The sequence below is a fragment of the Indicator indicator genome, chromosome Z, assembly GCF_027791375.1.
Source record: "Indicator indicator isolate 239-I01 chromosome Z, UM_Iind_1.1, whole genome shotgun sequence".
Lineage (NCBI taxonomy): Eukaryota > Metazoa > Chordata > Aves > Piciformes > Indicatoridae > Indicator > Indicator indicator.
The window spans coordinates 17885860-17903906 of NC_072053.1; the positions used below are offsets into that span (position 1 = coordinate 17885860).

Consider the following 18047-nt stretch of genomic DNA (forward strand, 5'->3'; position numbering starts at 1 on the left):
ATGTACTCTTTGTACTCCAAAGAAGAGGTGGTTGAACAGTGTCTTTCAAAGTCCAAACAAAATTTATGTTTAGCAGAGAAATGTGTGTTCCTGAATCTGTGAGGTCCTGGCTGACTTGTCTGATACTGCCTGTTTCTGAGATATGCCTGTTGAGACTTGTAAACTCCTGCATGACCACAGTTCATTTTTTAAATAACAGCTGATAACAGTTTGATTAAACTTCAACTTATTGTTCACTTGTTCCTAGTCATCCCTAGCAGTGGTTGAGTTGTTACCAACTCTTCTGTATTCAGTCTGATGTTTACAGTGTATCAGAATGAAAAGCAAACATCAATATGAATAGATGAGTACAATTCTGGAAATCAGTGACTATTTGACAGGTTTCAATGTAGAGAACTTTATCTGTTTTTTTGCAGTGGGTATTTGCAATGTATGGAGGTGTTGGCTGGGCAACCTGTACTGTGATGGGATGGGGTTTTTTTGCATGCTAGGAGTTTTTTAAGTTACAATACTTGTATTGCTAGAGGTATCACAGTATCACAGTGCATTAGAGGTTGAAAGTGACCTCCAGAGATTACTGGGTCCAACCCCCCTGCCAAAAGCAGGATCATCTAAGGTAGTTCATGCAGGAATGCATCCAGGTGGGTTTTGAATGTTACCGGAGAAGGAGATTCCACAACCTCTCTGGGCAGCCTGTTCCAGTGCTCCATCACCCTCACTGTAAAGAAGTTTCTCCTCATGTTGAGGTGAAATCTTTTGTTCAAGCTTGAACCCGTTGTTTCTTGTCTTGTTATTGTGCACCACCAAAAAGAGCTCCACTCAACACCCACCCCTCAGATATTTATACACATTGATGAGATCTCAGTCTTCTCCAGACTAAACAGCCCCAGGTCTCTCAGTCTCTCTTCATAGGGGAGGTGCTCAATTCCCCTAATCATCCTCATGGCTCTCTGTTGGACTCTCTATAGCAGGTCCCTGTCTCTCTCTTGAACTGGGGAGCCCAAAACTGGACACAGTAATCCAGGTGTGGTCTCACCAGGGCAGAGTAGAGGGGGAGAAGATCCTCCCTAGACCTGCTAGATGCACTTTTTCTGATGCACCCCAGGATACCATTGGCTCTCTTGCCACAAGGGCATGTTGTTGTCCCATGGCAAACATGCTGTCCACTAGGACTCTGTGGAGCTGCTTTCCAGCAGGGCAGTCCTTAACCTGTACTGGTGCATGTGTGGGCAGTTACTGCATGGTTTTTAGGGTGGGGGCTGCCTCCTGCATATGCAGTTATCCTATAAAACAGCAGAAGCCTTTTTTCATGCTTCTGGTTTACTGGGGTTGCACGTTGCAACTGGCCAGCTGCTGAGAGGCACATGTGAAGCAATTAGTGTTAACAAATAGTAGAGCAAGATCAAGACATTTATTTTGAAAGTACTAGCCCATTATCCATCTTACATTTGATCCAACTAACATTAATGCTGTTTAACAAATAATTTATACACAGAAATAAATGAAACAAACTTGTTTGCTCATGACCTTTCACTACATTTCATTTGGCAAATTAGCTCAGAATTTTCCTATAACAAAAAAATTAGTTTCAAACAAATCTTAAAAAAAAACAGTTATTGTTTGTTTTTCTATTTGTATTTTATTTCTTTTTTTTTTTTTCTTTACAGTCTACTTTATGCTGGTAAAAAAAAAAAAAAAGGTTTAAAGAATGGTTTAAGTTTTTAAGTTGAAACGGACCTTAAAAATCAAGTAGTCCCAAGCTCCTTGCCATAGGACAGCGTCCACCAGGCTAGGTTGCTCAAAGCCCTGTTCAGCCTGGTCTTCCACAGGCAGGGTGACCAGAACTTCTCTGGGAAACTTCCAGTGTTTCACCACCCCCAGAAGAAGAACTTATTTATATCTAATCTAAATTTACTTTCTTTACACTTAAAGCCATTATCCTTTGTCCTTTCACTAGATGCCTTGATAAAGGCTCCCTCCCCATCTCTCCTGTAGGGCTCTTTTAAGTATTGGAAGAGTGCTAGAAGGTCTCCCAGAGCTTTCTCTTCTCTAGGCTGAACAACCTCAGCTGTCCCTGCCTGTCCTTACAAGGGGTACTCCAGTCCCCAATGGCCTTGCTCTGGAACTGTGTCTTTCTTAGAGTGGGAGTCCCAGAACTGGACACAGTAGTCCATGGGCGGTACCACCAGAGTGGAGCAGAGGTACAGGATCACCTACCTCAGCGTGCTGGCCACATTTCTCTTGATACAGCCCAGATGTGATTGTCTTTTTGGGATGTGAGCAGATATTGCTGGCTCATACTCAGTTTTCATCTACTGGCACCCCCAAGTCCTTCTGCGAAGCTGCTCTCAATCCCTTCATCGCCCAGCCTGTATTCATGTTTGCCCCAACCAAAGTGCAAGCGCTTGAACTTGGCCGTGTTTGGCTTCATGAAGTTTGCATGGTCTCACCTCTCAAGATTGTTGAGGTCCCACTGGCTGGCATTCATTCCCCCTAGAGCTTGATTCCTTCCCACTCATCTTGATATCATCATAGATGAGGCAGAATCTAGAATTTGTCTTTGAGAACACATGAAGTAAGCCTTATCTTCCAATCTTCAGTCCAGAATGATGTCTCAGGTGGAAATTCAGTATGTTTGCAGTGCAAGTTTTCTGGGATGTGTAAGAGAACAAGAGGTATGATCCTGCTCATGTGCTTCTTGTTTTCTAAATCAGATTGTAACCTTTTCAGCATTTAACCTCTGCCAATTAAGCTTCCTCAGAGCAATATGCTCTGATACAGTGGCAGCCAATGACATTTTTGTAGTTATGATCCCAATATTGCTGGACAAGTGTTAGCAAAGGTAAACTGCTTTCTTTTTACCAGGAAGCGTTTTAGAGAAAGACAGGTCTTAATGTGGGAGTAACAATAACTTCAAGTCAAAAAAGAGAAATCCCAGCAATTGAGAGTATTGATTTCTACTTCTTTCAAGCATCCTCTTTCCCTCGCTCCTCAATTTCTCTTAATACTTATGAATTCCTGATGTCTAGGGAATATCTTACTGTGGTAAAATTTCAAAATATCTTTTCCTGCACTTTCTGAATATGACAGTATATTTTCTGTGCTATTCTCAAGAAGTCCTCCCACAGACCCAGGGGAAACTTGAAGAATGTGTGAGTGGCCACACTGATTTACCTCAAGGCTCTAACCACAAGGGAAGGTGTAAGGAAGTGTAAGAACACAGCAAGAGTATATTCCAGTCCCAAATATTCTTCCAGCCTCCATCTGTTTTCAGATATTTCCTACATTTGATGTACGAAAGAAGGTGCCAAGACATACTTGTTCAGTGTTCCTTGAAATCACGAAAAATTCCTCTATCTGCAACACCCAGTGTCAAGGAGTTGCACAGATGTGTCATCCTTCTGTAAGAGTTTAATTTTGATTTGACTTCCACTATCTTCACTCGGCACCCTTACTTTTTATATCAAAAGGGAGAGTGAATAGTCAGTCCCTGTCTGTGCTTTCTGGGACATTTACAGGTTCATAGACCTAACTCATGTCTTCCCAAGCCATCTCTTCTCCAGACTGGCAAGTCCCAGCCTACCCAGTTTACTTAGCACAGAAACCATTGCAGTATTGGACCACGCTATTTTGCCTTTCTCTGAACTTGGTTCCAAGTTCTACTTTATCCTTTTTGAGATGGGAGATGACTGCACACAGTACGGAAGTTGTAAGCAAGCTATGGATTTATAAAAGATGTTGCAGATTGTAGAACTGCCTTATTTTTTTCTTTTTTCCTCCTTTGTCCTGTCATCTTTGTACAGTCGTCTGAGATTTGTGATCTTTTGTAACAGTGTGAGAGCTGAAATCCCCATAGTTTGCTTCTGAGCCTCTGTAGCCACGACCCCAGAAACCAAGAGGACGTCCTCGTGTCTCACCTGGAGCTCTTTGTAATAAGCACCAGGTTGGACCATTGTCACTCACGGCCATGTACAGAATGTTCTTAATGTCTGGACCAGTTCGGACAGGTCCCAGACCCATTGCTTGGACTACCTCTCGCTTTATCTGGTCAAAGGCTGCTTGCTGCTCAGGACCCCACTGGAAACTGTTTCTCTTTTGAGTCACATCATATAGAGGTTTCACAATCTGACTGTATCCAGGAATGTGCAGCCTCCAAAATCCCACTATGCCTAAGAAATGTAGAGTTTCTTTCTTATTGATGGGATTTGCCATGGTGAAGACTCTGTTTATCACATCCATTGGAATGTGACGGCAAACATCTTGCCACCGCACTCCCAGAAACTGGATTTCTCTGGCAGGTCCTTTCACCTTGTCTCGCTTGATAGCGAAACCGGCTTGCAAGAGAATGTCAAGGATTTTGTTACCTTTCTCGAAGACTTCTTCAGCAGTTTCACCCCAGACGATGATGTTGTTGATGAACTGAATGTGTTCTGGAGCTCCACCTTTCTCCAAAGCATCATGGATCACTGCATGGCAGATGGTTGAACTGTGAATCCACCCCTGGGGCAAACGATTGAATGTGTATTGTATGCTTCTCTGAATGTCTATCGTATGCTTCTCTGAATGTCTATTGTATGCAGGTGAAGGCAAACTGAGGCCTGCATTCCTCTGCTATGGGAATAGAGAAGAGCATTAGCAATGTCTATGGTAGCATACCATTTGGCCTCCTTGGATTCCGGCTCATATTGGTACAGCTGCACTCATGGGTGGAGTTACTTCATTCAAGGCACGGAAATCAACTGTCAGACGCCACTCTCCATTCTGCTTTTGCACAGGCCAGGTTGGCTGTTGAAAGGTGAATGAGTTTTGCTGATGACCTTCTGACTTTCCAGCTGATGAATCAAGTTTTGAATGGGCACCAAAGAGTCATGGTTGGTTCTGTATTGTCTGTGATGTACAGTTTGAGAAACAACCGGCAACTTCACATCCTCTATCTCATGTTGTCCCACAGCTGCAGGTTCATCTGAAAGCTCAGGTCTAATAGACAACTTCAATTTTCCTCCATCAATTTCTACAGTTGCTATTCCAAAAGCCCATTTGTAACCCTTAGGGTCTTTAAAACGCCCTTCTCTCAGAAAACGAATTCCCAAAATACAAGGTACATTAGGACCTGTTACAATAGTATGTTTCTTCCACTATTTCCCAGTTAAACTTATATCAACCTCTATCTTAAACAACTCTTGAGATCCACCAGTGACTCCCTGAATAGTTGTAGATTCTCCCCCTGGATAATTTGATGGTATTATGGTGCACTGAGCTCCTGTGTCAACCAAGGCCCTGTACTTCTGAAATTTTGAAGTGCCAGACCACTGGATGTACACATCCCAATAGATTCTGTTATCTCCATTATCCCTTACCTCCCCCTGGCAGAAGGCAGGGCACCCCTAATTGTGGGGATTACATTCATGTATACAGCTGGCACAACATCTGGTACCAGAATTAGAATCACTGTTGGAACTATTAGAGATGTTCTGGAAAACTGAGGAAGTGACAGCTACCCTTCTGGTGTTGTTACCTCGGGATCTGCCACTTTGCAGCTCCCGTAATCTCCTGAAAGGATCAGAAGTTGGTTGACCATCCCATCTGTTCATGTTCTCACCAAACTGATCACGCAGAGTTATCCAGATACTGCCACGTGATTGCCTCTGCTGTCTCTTTTGGTTTGACCTCTTTTGGAATGGCCTTCTTGGAGCACGTCTGTTCCTAACAGCTGAAACTTGTATCCATCTGGAGGAAGAGGAATCGGCATCATCTCCTTTCATCAAGTTGGATATGGAGGTTTTAAATTCCTCCTTCAGCTCTTTCATGCAATTCTCAATCTTTCCAGTCAGAGTTTTGATGGTTGAAACCAAAGAAGTACGTGCAAGACTATCCTCCAATTGCCTCATTTGGTCAGTGAAATGGCCAACAGTGGGAGGCACTCCACCATAATTTCTTGCCACAATTCTGCTTGCCAGAATAGTAGCATAATTAGGAGGAGCAAGCTTAATGAGCTTTTTGGCAAGGCCTGTTCCCACAGGAATTTCATCAGGATTCAGCGTCTTATGATCTCCATACATCAGGTCTCTCACAGCAAATTCTCTCAGATGCTTGATTCCCTCATCTATAGTGCTCCAAGGCTTAGGGTTCCATGGTAAATCATCTCTGCTGGGGTACCTCGTAAGGACTGCCACAGAGTGGTACCTCATAAGGCATGCCCACAGAGAAACTTTACCAAGGCACTTGCCTAGATGCCTGTCTATGCCTGTATCTTTTGAGAGCATCCCCAACTGGGAGGCTGACTTGTTGCTTACCACTAAGGCTGGGGCTCCCATCTCATAACACCTGCCTAGCCAACTCAGGATTGTGTCTCCTCTGATGTAATCCTTCCTCACATGTCTAATTTCCTGTCTGGGTGCATTAGCTGACTGTATATCCTCATCATCATCATCATCGTCTTCTTGAGCTCGCTGTCCCTATACTTCTGCTGCAATCCTCCATGCAATTTCCTGGAGTGCAGAGGCACTTCCAGCAGTTGCTAATTTACTAGGGCCCATATCCTGTCCTACATCTCCATCATCCATGTCTCAAGAAGTCTGCCAGAGTCTTAAGGCTAACCTTCTCTTCCTCATCTTTCTTAACAGAGGAACCCTGAACAGAAGGATCCTGACCTCCTTCTGCACCTTCTGTACCCTCTCCTGCAGCATCTGCACCTCCTCCTGCAGCTCTTTTGCGCTTTCTGGTGAGAGTGGCAACCAAAAACACTGGTTTAGCTTTCACATTCACAGCAGAGTCAGCAGGAGCAGAGAGATTCTGTGCAGAGTCAGCAGGTACTCTTTGGGACCCGGCAGCCACTGCTGCTTCCATATCGGCAGCAGAGGGAGGAAGAGACTGTGCCTCCTTAGTGGCACCTGCCTGCGTAGCCATGGCTGTTATCTCAGATCCTGGCAAAGTTCCCGCAGCTACTGGCAGAGTTCCTGCAGCTGCTGCTACTGGCTCTGAGCCAAGGCAATGGATGCCTTCTCATAAGGTTTCTCTTCTCTGCACTTAATTGTGATCTCCTGGACACTGTAACCAGAATCAGAACCTAATTTCAAATCTCTCTGAGCATTTTTGATGCTTTCTTCTACATCTACACAAGCAGCTAGAGCAAGTAGCCCCATGTCCTTCTCGATACAGTGCTACCAGTAGCCACATGTTTATTACAACAAACACCAGATTCAAGCTTAGCATAAAAATCAGTTTAGGGTTCCATTGATTCACATAACACTCTGCAAGCGGAATAGCAAACTCATATGCTTCTGCTGGCATAACTCCCTATTCCAAGAAAACCAGAACAGTACTCAACAACTTTCAGTAACTTGTTCTTACCCCAAAGAAACAGCTTATAGCCACATATCTCACAATCTTATCTATCATGGCGGGAACAGCCCATTTATAGATCATCACACTGATAACAGAATAAAGAAGATGCCAAAGGATCCAAAGCAGCTTCATTTTGCTTCCTAATCTGAGCAGAAATAAATCATACAAGCAATTACCCCGTGTTTGGTGCCAAAATAATGAATTGTAACAGTGTGAGAGCTGAAATCCCCATCCCACACTGACAATAACCAGGATAGCTCAGTCTGGAAGCAAATGAAAGCTGTATTTACAAGCAAAACTACAATCTATGATGAAATGCAATGAATATGTACAAATATACACTATTCACAATATTTACAAAAGTGTACAATCAACAGAAAAGCACAACCAGACCCCCTTTGCTTCCCCTAAGGCGTCTTCCCCAAGGGGCCTCCCCCCCCAGCCAGAAGGACTTCCCCCAGGCCCCCTGGCAGAAAGCAGAGAGTCAAGAAGCAGAGAGGCTGTTAGACTTAGCTTGTCAAAGTCAGTGTGTTATCTTCAGCCAAAAAGAAGAAGAAGCAGGCAGAAACCGAGCAAGCTGACACTGCCCAACTCCCCAACCTTGTTTTGAGTAGAGATTCTTAAACATTTCTCTCTCTCCAGTGGAAGTGTTTAGAATAATCATTATTTTGCTTTCTTAAACCCAATTCTTTCACTTTCTCTGCTCAAACTTTGTGAAGAAAAATTAAAAAGACAGTCTTAAAATCATCACATTTTTGAAGCAAGATTCACAGTTTCCCATGAGTCTGTGCAGAGCCCAAGAAAGAAGGACAGAGCTGGGATGCACGTTATCTGAAGTCATGTTCTTAGTTCTAATTGTGACTCTGTGCTGTAGTTTTGGCAAGTTATTTCACTTTTTATTTTCATGTTCAGGGCACTCTCTGAGCTGTGTAAAGGATCACAGAATGTCAGGGGTTGGAAGGGACCCAAAGAGTTGTTTTCCCATTTGCCAGTTAATCCAGTTTGGATTTTGCTAGTGATCATACACACATAGAAAAGATCATTGTAAGGGTATTGTGACCAGGCACAAGGCTCTCTCAGACAAGCATACCAGCCAGCCACATGCTGATAGTCAGCCACTGTTTCTCCTTTTGTCAGTGCTGCTTCTTCCCTCATCCACCTGGATTGTTCCTTTTCTCCAATTTTGTCTCCTTACATATCAACAACTTGCATCTAGTTACTTTGTCCCCAATGGTCACAATTTTTATGTGTTCTTAGCCAAGTTTACTATTTCTGGTGGTTTCCTAGGCAATGCTGGCCTGAAATGTTATTACTCATATAGTTACAAAGGGACTACTGGCCTTGAAAAATGCCATTCCTCAAAAGGTTTCCAACACTTGCATGTGTGCAGGTGTATCTGTGTATCTCCACATATGGAGGCTTGCCCACTTTTGGTGTTCCCTGGCCAAGAGGATGCAGTTTTCCACCCTATTGAAAGAATTTCCACAAGAGCTGAACAGCAAATTGCCCTTTGCATGTTGGTTATATGTTGTGTGAGCTTATCAGTCTGTGAATGCGTCGAGTTGGAATTACATGGAAACTGACTGAAGGATTCCTAAATCCTGTGATCTTTACTTAAAATGAGACATTAAAGTTCTCCAAGTAGAGCTGAGAGGATGCTCATGCATGAGCAAGCATTTATGATTTAATTATTGAAGGTAATGAACTATTCTCAAGTAAGATGAGGGAGGGATCGTATGTCTGCTTCTAGCTCTTCCCATTATGAGGTAGCTTGAACAAGTTGAGGAAAAGTGTATTTTAACTGCCCTCACAGATAAGTACCTTCCAACTGAGCTAAATCAGGAACAAACACTGACGTTATTGCAGTGCAGCTGTGGATGGAGTCTTGCTAAATTTAAAATAAAACAATATCCTTAATTCCAGTGTCCTTATCATTGGATGCTGGTGTGAGGATCTTCAAATTGTCCTATACTCAAGATCAAAGGACCAAACTTTTTCAGTCACATAAGGTCTGAAGGACTTGTAAGCACATTTTCTCTTCCTTGTTTTTCAACAGAGTGATGATACAACCAAGATCTCAAAGGCTGCTAAAATAATGGAGCGGATAGTGAATCAGAACTCGTTTGATGACATTGCACAAGGTATTGTTCTGCTGGGAAACAGATGAGTTGCCACAGGAAAGAGAAAGGGAAAGGGAAAGGGAAAGGGAAAGGGAAAGGGAAAGGGAAAGGGAAAGGGAAAGGGAAAGGGAAAAAGAAGGGGAAAAGAGGGGTGGAAGAGGTAAAATGAGCAGGGCTGGTTACCTGGTAAGTCAGACAAGACAAACAGTACAGCAGAGCATGGACATGCAAAGGGCCTGCCACATCTACCCTGCTCTTAGCTGTCTGAGGACAGCAAGTCTCATCAACATTGCTCTCCCTGCAGCACTTCCCTCCTGGATGCAGCCAGTGCCAAGCAGCTCTTCATTGGCATACAGGTCACAGCCATGGTGACCTACTCAGTGTCAACATTTGTGAGGGTTTTGCTGTCTCTACTCTGCACCCTCGTGAAAGGCCACACCTAGCTCTGGGAGCAGCCTAAGGGCATTCCTTACTCTGGGATTCTGCTTTCTTGTTCATCCTTTGTCTGTTTCTATGTCATCTGCTATTTATTTGTTTATTTATTGCATGCATACTTGGTGCTTGGTAAAACACTGCTTAGGCACAGCTTTGCAGTTGAGATTTAAGGACTGAGACAGTTTTTATAGTAACAATTGAGTTGTGTGGAGGCTGTGAGGATGACAGATTGGTTTTTAAAGCTTCCCTGGCACTTCCGATTTCTACACTGTGACCTTTGCCTTAATATTTTTTTGCAATTTAGATTTTAAATATTTTGAAGATGCCTCGGATGAATACAGGGACCAGCAAGGAACCCTCCTCCCCCTCTGGAAGTTCCAGTATGACAAAACCAAGAGGCTTGCAGTTACTGCCATCTCCTGGTACATTTCTTTATTGCAAACTTAGTTTTGGCTGTTTAGCAGGGACTTTAGCAGTGGACTTGAATGTAGAGGCCCCTTACAAGGCAAGTCTGGTTTCTCGGGAACACTCTTGAATAATCACAGTGAGCTGCTTTGACAGCACATGCCTGATGCTTCTCGGTGCAAGGTGCCTTTTCGTAAGGTTCCATTCAACAAAAGATTAGGTCACAGCAGGGTCTGTGCAGTGCTAGGGTAAAGTGAGTGCAGCTAATAAAGCAGAGTCCCTTTTTGGGAAAGCTGGGATAGACAAGTCATATCTTTGGACAATCCTGAAAAGCCCACAGGAGAAGAAGGGATAGTGACTGTATTTTTGGTAGTTAACAACACTTAAAGCAGCAGAAAGGGACATGCAAACATGGTGTGTGCCAGACAGGTAACACCATGGACTCTAGGAGTCTAAGGCACTGATACCAGACAAGACCTTTTTTGCTTTGTATGTATTCAATCACTGCCCAGATACAGTGTGTTTTTATACTGGGATCTTGCATGGTTCAGTTTGATATGCATTTGCCCTGCAGTACACTTCTTCATATTTATTCCCATTTGGTTCAAAAATGATCATTGATACTTCTAATCATCTGTCATTTTCTGAGATGTTATCACCATGGAATAAACACCAAGCACTAACGTAAACAAGTGATTTTACTTTTTAACATGCTTGATGATCCTTCTCAGAACTGACTTGGTTCATGCATTTAGTATGAGACATGAGACATACATAGTCACCTCCTGCCTTGTGCTCCCCTGCAGAGAGGCCTCCTCTCACTTGTTCATGGGGCAGTGTGTCTTGCCAAAGAGGATCTATGGGAGGAACAGTGCAGGATTGCAGTCTTCTGTCCTTTTAAGTCACTATAGTAATTATACTTCGATGGAGTATCAAGCATGCAGAAATAACACTAAAATGAGGTGTAAAATTGGGAGAAAAGGTATCTTTAATAGGTAGTTTGTGCTCCTCTTATTCTTTCCATGAAATGATGACAGAAAGATAGCTCTGAAATTGGAAGAATGACACCAAATTGCCCTATGTAATAAGCTTTTCTAATTTAATTTTTATTCTCATTGTTAGTAGTGATGGTCAATTTAGAGGACAGAGCAAGAGCCTTGGGAGGCCTAGGGATTAGCCCATGAGAAAAAGGAGAAATGAAAAGAGCAATGGTTTTATTTTACCAATTATGATAACAAGTCAAAGAAAATACTCATTAGATAATTTTCACATACATTCATTTCACAGACTTTTTACCCATTGGCTATGCTATGCGAGCTTAAAGAGGGCAAAAGTACTGATCTTTGTCCTGTATGAACCCTACAGTAACTGCCCACACAAAGAAGTTGTAAAGAAGGTAGATGTTTTTCAAATAAAGGGACTTAGATTATATAATAGATGACCAATTGCTCAAAAATCAATGAGCTTCAGCAAATACCCTGTTCACCAACAGGGTCAGAAGGCAATTTCCCTTCCTGGTCTGTAGAAATAGTCATGAATTCATGGACTGATAGCTGTTTCTTGAAGCACCCCACATTATTTAATAACAGTAAGGAAAATAAGTTAATTGGTATTATCCTGATGTACTTCAGAAACTTCTTTAATCTTGCCCCTCAGAAATGGAAACAGACATGTTCCTTCCTTTATTCTTTCCTCAAAAATCTCTTAAAAAAGTAAACTTCCCACAATTATGAAATTAATAAGGCAAGAAGTGCTGGAGATTGACATCATGCCTGTCTGTGCCCTTTTCTATATTTTTCTCTACTGCTATGATCTTCTGAGTTTCTATTTTTTTATATATACTGAATCTGAAAGAAGTACTTGCACCTGAACTCTGCTAGTACATATATTCAAAGGGTCAAGCCCTCAGACTGTACGCAATCCTGTGAGAATGGACTCTGATATTAACGTGTGAAGCACTGTGCATTTATGTGGAACTATATGGTTAACAATAAATGCAATCTTATATATATTTTCTCATTACAGGAATCCAAAGTACAAGGACCTATTTGCAGTGGGGTATGGCTCTTGTAAGTAACACATGGAAAATAATCATTGAGAGACAGAAATATTAACAGATGCACTGAGATCAAATCATGCTGTACTTGGGCGTGGATTGCATCTCATAGCAAGGACTCAACTGATTTCAAAGGAGTAAATTGAGATTTAACGTGAGATAGGCATTGGGTCTTAATATTCCATGACATAAACCTGCAGAAATGTGTAGGCACAGGCAGCATGAGCCAGGGCTTGTGTCTTATGACAGTTCTGACTCTCCCTTCAATCAATGACTTGCCTCTTGAAGCACCAGTTAATCCTTTTTATCTTAATTGACAGGCTCTGATTTTTCTATTGCTGAAAGACCAGATATATTTTGTGAGAAGCTAATTGTAAGAGACTTTTCTAAGTGTAAACTCATTGCTTTCTTGTTAGGAGACACTTTCCACAGAAATATCCAAGGATAGCCTCTACATTAGGGCACATCAGGCCTGGATATTGTGAAAAGACATTTTTCATGTTGGACATGAGATAATTTTTTGTAGCAATGAACATAAGATTCGAAGGGTTGCTGTGCTACTCCATATTAATCTCTACCCAATATCACTGTTCTCATGTTCAGGAAACGGAAAAGAATTCTGATAAGCTGATGTTTTCTCACGGCAGGGGGGTTTGTTGTTTTTTAAGTCTATCTGCTGAGTTTATTCCATGTTGGAACGGAATGCATATTAGCAACCTTGCATTTGCTCCTGTTCATTATGTTGTGTTACAGATAACTTACTGTTGTATCCTGAATTCTTGTCTTCACATCTCCCCTATTATTTCTGTGTAAATGGGGTGGTATAGATGTGCATAAGCATCCCTCTTCCATTCTCTCACTCTTTTCTACTTTCTATCTCTACCTGAAGTTCTGACTGTCATGAAGAGCTTCTTAGGTAGGGAACAGAATTCTGATAGTTCTTCCTAGGGATCTTTGTAAACAGTCCCTCTCTGCCTTTCTTGTAGGCCTCCTTCAGGCACTGGAAGGCTGCTATAGGGTCTCCTTGGAGTCTTTTTTCTCCAGGCTGAACAACCCCAACTCTCAGCCTGTCTTCACAGGAGATGTGCTCCAGTCCTGTGACCATTTTTGTGGCCCTTCTCTGGGCCTTTTCCAGAAGGTCCATGTCCTTCTTGTGTTGAGGTCCACAGAGCTGGACACAGTACTCCAGATGAGGTCTCACCAAAATGAAGTGGCAGAGTCACCTCTCTCAGTCTGCTGGGTGCACTTCATTTGATGCAGCCCAGGATGTGATTGGCCTTCTGGGCTGCAAGTGCACATTGTTGGCTACCGTCCAGCTTTTTGTCCCCCAGCACCCCCAAGATATTCTCTGCAAGGCTATTCTCTATCACATCCTCCCCCCACCTGTACTAATACTGGGGATTGTCCTGACTCTGCCCTTGGCCTCTTTGAACTTCATGATGTTCACCTGGGTCTGCTTCTGCAGCTTGTCCAAGTCCTTCTGGATAACATTACATTCCCCTGACATATTGACTGCATTATTCAGGCTGGTGTCATCTGTAAACTTGCTTGAAGGCAGTTTCTGGAGCCTGTCAGCAGAGAGAGCAAGCTAGGGACTATCTCCAAATTCCTACTCTAATCTTCGTGAGTAAACCTGGCTTGCTTATATCTTCCTAAGGATTATTGGTTGGCCTTTGGTTTATAAGTGGGTGAAGCTATTTGTGTCATAGCTTTTCCAGTCTCTGAACTCTCTAAATTGTATCAAAATTGCCATTAAACATCCTGGAAGAATTCACAACTGAATAGAACCTGTAAATAATTCTATCAGTTTTGTACATAGTTTTGGGGTAGGGTTTTTGGGAAAATAAAAATAACTATATTTTATAATTCCCGCCTCGTTAATCTAACCCAAACTAATACAAAGGTACACTCAATCCCACTGTTTATATCATTGCTGAAGATACTAAACAGCACAGGTTCTAGCACTGACCCTGAGGGACACCACTTGTCACCCATCTCTTTCTGAACATCAAGCCATTGACCACTACCCTCTGGATGCAACCATCCAGCCACATCTTTATCCACCAAACAATCTACATACTGAATCTATATCACTCCAGCTTAGGGAGAAGGATGTCGTGGGGAAGAAGTCCAGATAGATGACATCCTTTGGTCTTTCCTTGTCTATTGATGTAGTCACTCTATTGTAGAAAGCCACTAGTTTTGTCAGACAGGATTTGCCCTTGATAAAGCCATGCTGACTGTCATGAATCAACTCCCTGTCCTCAATGTGCCTTATCAAAGATTCTGGAAAGATCTGTTCCATGATATTCCCAAGCACAGAGGTGAGCCTGAAAGGTTGGTAGTTCCCAGGATCCTTCTCTCTACCCCTGTTAAAAATGGGTGTAATGTTTCCTTTCTTCCAGTCTCGAGGAACATCACTTGACTGCAAGGACTTTTCATCATGGAGAGTGGCTTGGCAACTGCATCAGCCAGTTCCCTCAAGACATAGGGATGCATCTCATCAGGTCCCATAGACTTGTGCATGCTCAGGTTCCTCAGGTGGTCATAATTCTTGTCTTCACTTAGAGTGGGTAGGATTTTGTCCACGTGGTCCTGTCTTGTGGTCCTTCAGCTTGGGAGGTGTGAGGAGAGAGGTTGCCAGTGAATACTAAGGCAAAAATGGTTTTGAAACCCTCAGCCTTCTCCATGTCTGTTGTTATGAGCTCACCCTTCTTGCTCATCTTGAGGGTTAATTTTCTTTAACTTTCCTTTTCTGGTTGTCATACCTGTGGAAGCCTTTCTAGTTATTTTTCATACCCCAAGCCAAGTTTAGCTCCAGATACACCCTGGCTTTCCTGACCTCATTCCTACATTACTGGGGCAGCACCCATATATTCTTCCCAAGATACTTGTCCTTGCTTGAACTGCCTGTGAAATTCCTTCTTATCTTTTAGTGTGACCAGCAGGTCTTGACTCTGCCATTCTGGTCTCTTCCCTTCCTTGCCTGATTCATCACACAATGATGGTATAGTGAGGCAAGATGAATCCTGACCAGAGGAGATAATCCTGAGGTCACACAGGGGCTGGGATAGAGCCAAGGGTAGAACCCAGATTTTTGGGTCTGCAGTGCTCATAATTACATCACCAGTCTTTTGTGCTGCATGGGCCAAGATACAAGTAACACATTTGTACTACTGCCCAAAGTATATTTTTGAAACAAAAGGTCCCTTGTTTACTGTGGGTCCATTTCACTCCAGTGTGGTGACTTGTTTACTAAGAGAGCTCTAGACTCTTGCTTGCTTTTGTGTCCCATTTCAGGAGTTTTCACTGCTGATTTATTTGGGTGAAGGTTTTTTATGCTAATGGCATTTCTTTGGCATGAGAGAGTTTCTACTGAACAAAGAAATATTGTCATTACAATTTGCAATTCAAGATCTATGCTACTCAGCTGGAGTTATTTTGTATTCCCATCAGGAGGAGCTGTCTTTCTGTTTTTGTTTTTGTGTGCTGGATTTCTGGCTAGATTTACAGCCTGCTATGCAGAGTTCAAAGAGGCTGTGATGGGTGTTGGGCTTGTGTTTTGCCTTGCTGATTGGAGCACCATGAACACAAGCTCGGGCCTTAGTAATCACCTCAGTTCCTCTTCCAGACCCAGTGCTCGCCTGACAGCCTTCAGATACGGCGGCTTCCACCTGTCAGCAGATGTAGATTGTAATTTGGCTTGTAAATACAGCTCCATTTGCTTCCAAACTGAGCTAGTCTGGTAAAGTTAATGTTTGGGAGGGGAGCAGGGGTGGGGGCGGAATTTCAGCCCACGATAGGTAAGAAGGGAAAAACTGTATCTATATTTGTTCTATTGTTTCTTTGCACTTTAGAGTCACAAGGATGGGTAAGGAGTACAAATTCACACCCAAAGCACTGGCAGTCTGAGATATCTGGCAAAGGTATCTACTCAGTTCTTCACAGTTCTGGGTCTGAAATGGGGCTTCATGCAGGTAGAAGTAGACCACATAAAGATGCCTGTACTGCTCTGGCTTTCTTGTGTGAAATCAATGTAAGCAAAGCTAGTACAGGATCCTTACACTGATTTGAGAGCATCCAAAGTAAGAGTTGTTACAAGTCTGTAACTGAGGTAGACTGATGTAAAATCTAGGGCAGAGCTTTCACAAAGGTGAACTGGTATTTAACAGATGCCCTGATGCTTCCTGGTATTGAGGAGTCATGGGTGAACACTGAGACAAGACCACTGAGCTCTTGTCAAGTGAACACAGGTAGACTGGGTGTACTTACTAGACAGTCTTGTGTTTTCCCACTTCTCAAAGGCACTGCCCAATGAATACGGACAGTCTTATTTACTGCTTTCCACTGACTGAGGCTGATGGAAAGGAGAAAATCAGTCAAGTGGATTTAACAGCAAGATACTGCAATTTCCTGCTCACATCTGTGTTTCATACACATTACTTTCTCTACTGGAGGTCTCCTCCGTCAGCAGCACTTCCGCTCTTCAGGTAGACATTCTTAGAGCTCCTTGGAAGGTAGTGATGTGGCAAGGGATAATGGCTTTAAAGTAAAAGAAGCTACATTTAGATTAGATATAAGGAAGTTCTTCACTGTGAGGGTGACTAGAACGGATTGCAGAGAGGTTGTGGAAACTCCAGGTCGGATGGGTCTTTGAGCAGCCTGGTCTACTGAAAAGAGCTTAGGACAAGGTAATCTTTGAAGTCCCTTCTAACACAAACCATGTTATGATTCTATGAGCTTCTAGCTCTAAAGAATGAAATACAGCTCCTTAAGGAACTAGCTCCACAGTAATATTGATAAACAAGAGAAGATAGCAAGACGAATGTTAAATAAGATTAGCATGGTCAAAGAACTTGCGTCTCTTACCTTGCAAACAGCTTCTTGGCCAGCATGTGATCTTGCACAGACAACTGAAAGAAGGATTCATTGGTGCTTACATGGCTACATTACTGGTAGTGAGTGTTTGTAGACTCTGACAGGCATTTAGATTAGAGGTTAAAGAAAACAACTGGTAACAAAACCATCACACTGCTAGAGGGGAAAAGTCACCCTGCAGGGACTGAGCAAGTGTGTTTGGAGCTAAGCCATTTTCCTCTCCCTCTTTCAGTGCAAGAAGCCTGGGCCCCCTTTCTATAAAGCAAACAGTGGAAAAAATAACTACTAGGAATTCCCAATCTAGTATTCACTCCAAAGATTTAATGAAAATTAAGATCAGCTCCATCACCACATAGATTTGTACAGATGCTGTTCCAAGCCCCAGAGACTTTCACTAGGCAAAATACTTTTCTTGCAAAATACTTCAACAAATGGAAATTTGAGAAGCACAAGGAAGGTATCATAGAATGATTTGGGTTAGAAGAGACCAAGATCAGCTAGTTTGAAGCTCCCTGCCATGGGCAGGGACTTTCTGCTATGCCAGCTTGCTCAAAACCCCATCCAACCTGGCCTTGAACACTTCCAAGGAGGAGCATCCACAACTTCTCTGTTGTGCAGCCTGATCCAGTGTCTCACCACCCTCACAGTGAAGAACTTCCATATATCTAATCTAAATCTACCTTCTTTTAATTGAAGACTAGTATCCCTTGCCCTATCACTAGACACCCTGATAATGGCTGCCTCCCCATCTTTGTTGTAGACCCCTTTTAATTATTGGAAGGCTGCTAGAAGGTCTCCCAGAGCCTTCT

At 42.8% G+C, this 18047-nt stretch overlaps 1 protein-coding gene across 1 annotated transcript in view; it reads left to right on the forward strand.

Annotated features, from left to right (window-relative positions):
- Positions 1 to 18047, forward strand: part of DNAI1 (dynein axonemal intermediate chain 1) — a 184049-nt gene that overhangs the window by 36732 nt on the left and 129270 nt on the right. Inside the window, exons 13-15 of the mRNA XM_054397521.1 lie at positions 9401 to 9485; positions 10204 to 10321; positions 12330 to 12373. Of these exons, the coding sequence (XP_054253496.1) occupies positions 9401 to 9485; positions 10204 to 10321; positions 12330 to 12373 (247 nt within the window). The remainder of the gene's footprint in view (positions 1 to 9400; positions 9486 to 10203; positions 10322 to 12329; positions 12374 to 18047) is intronic.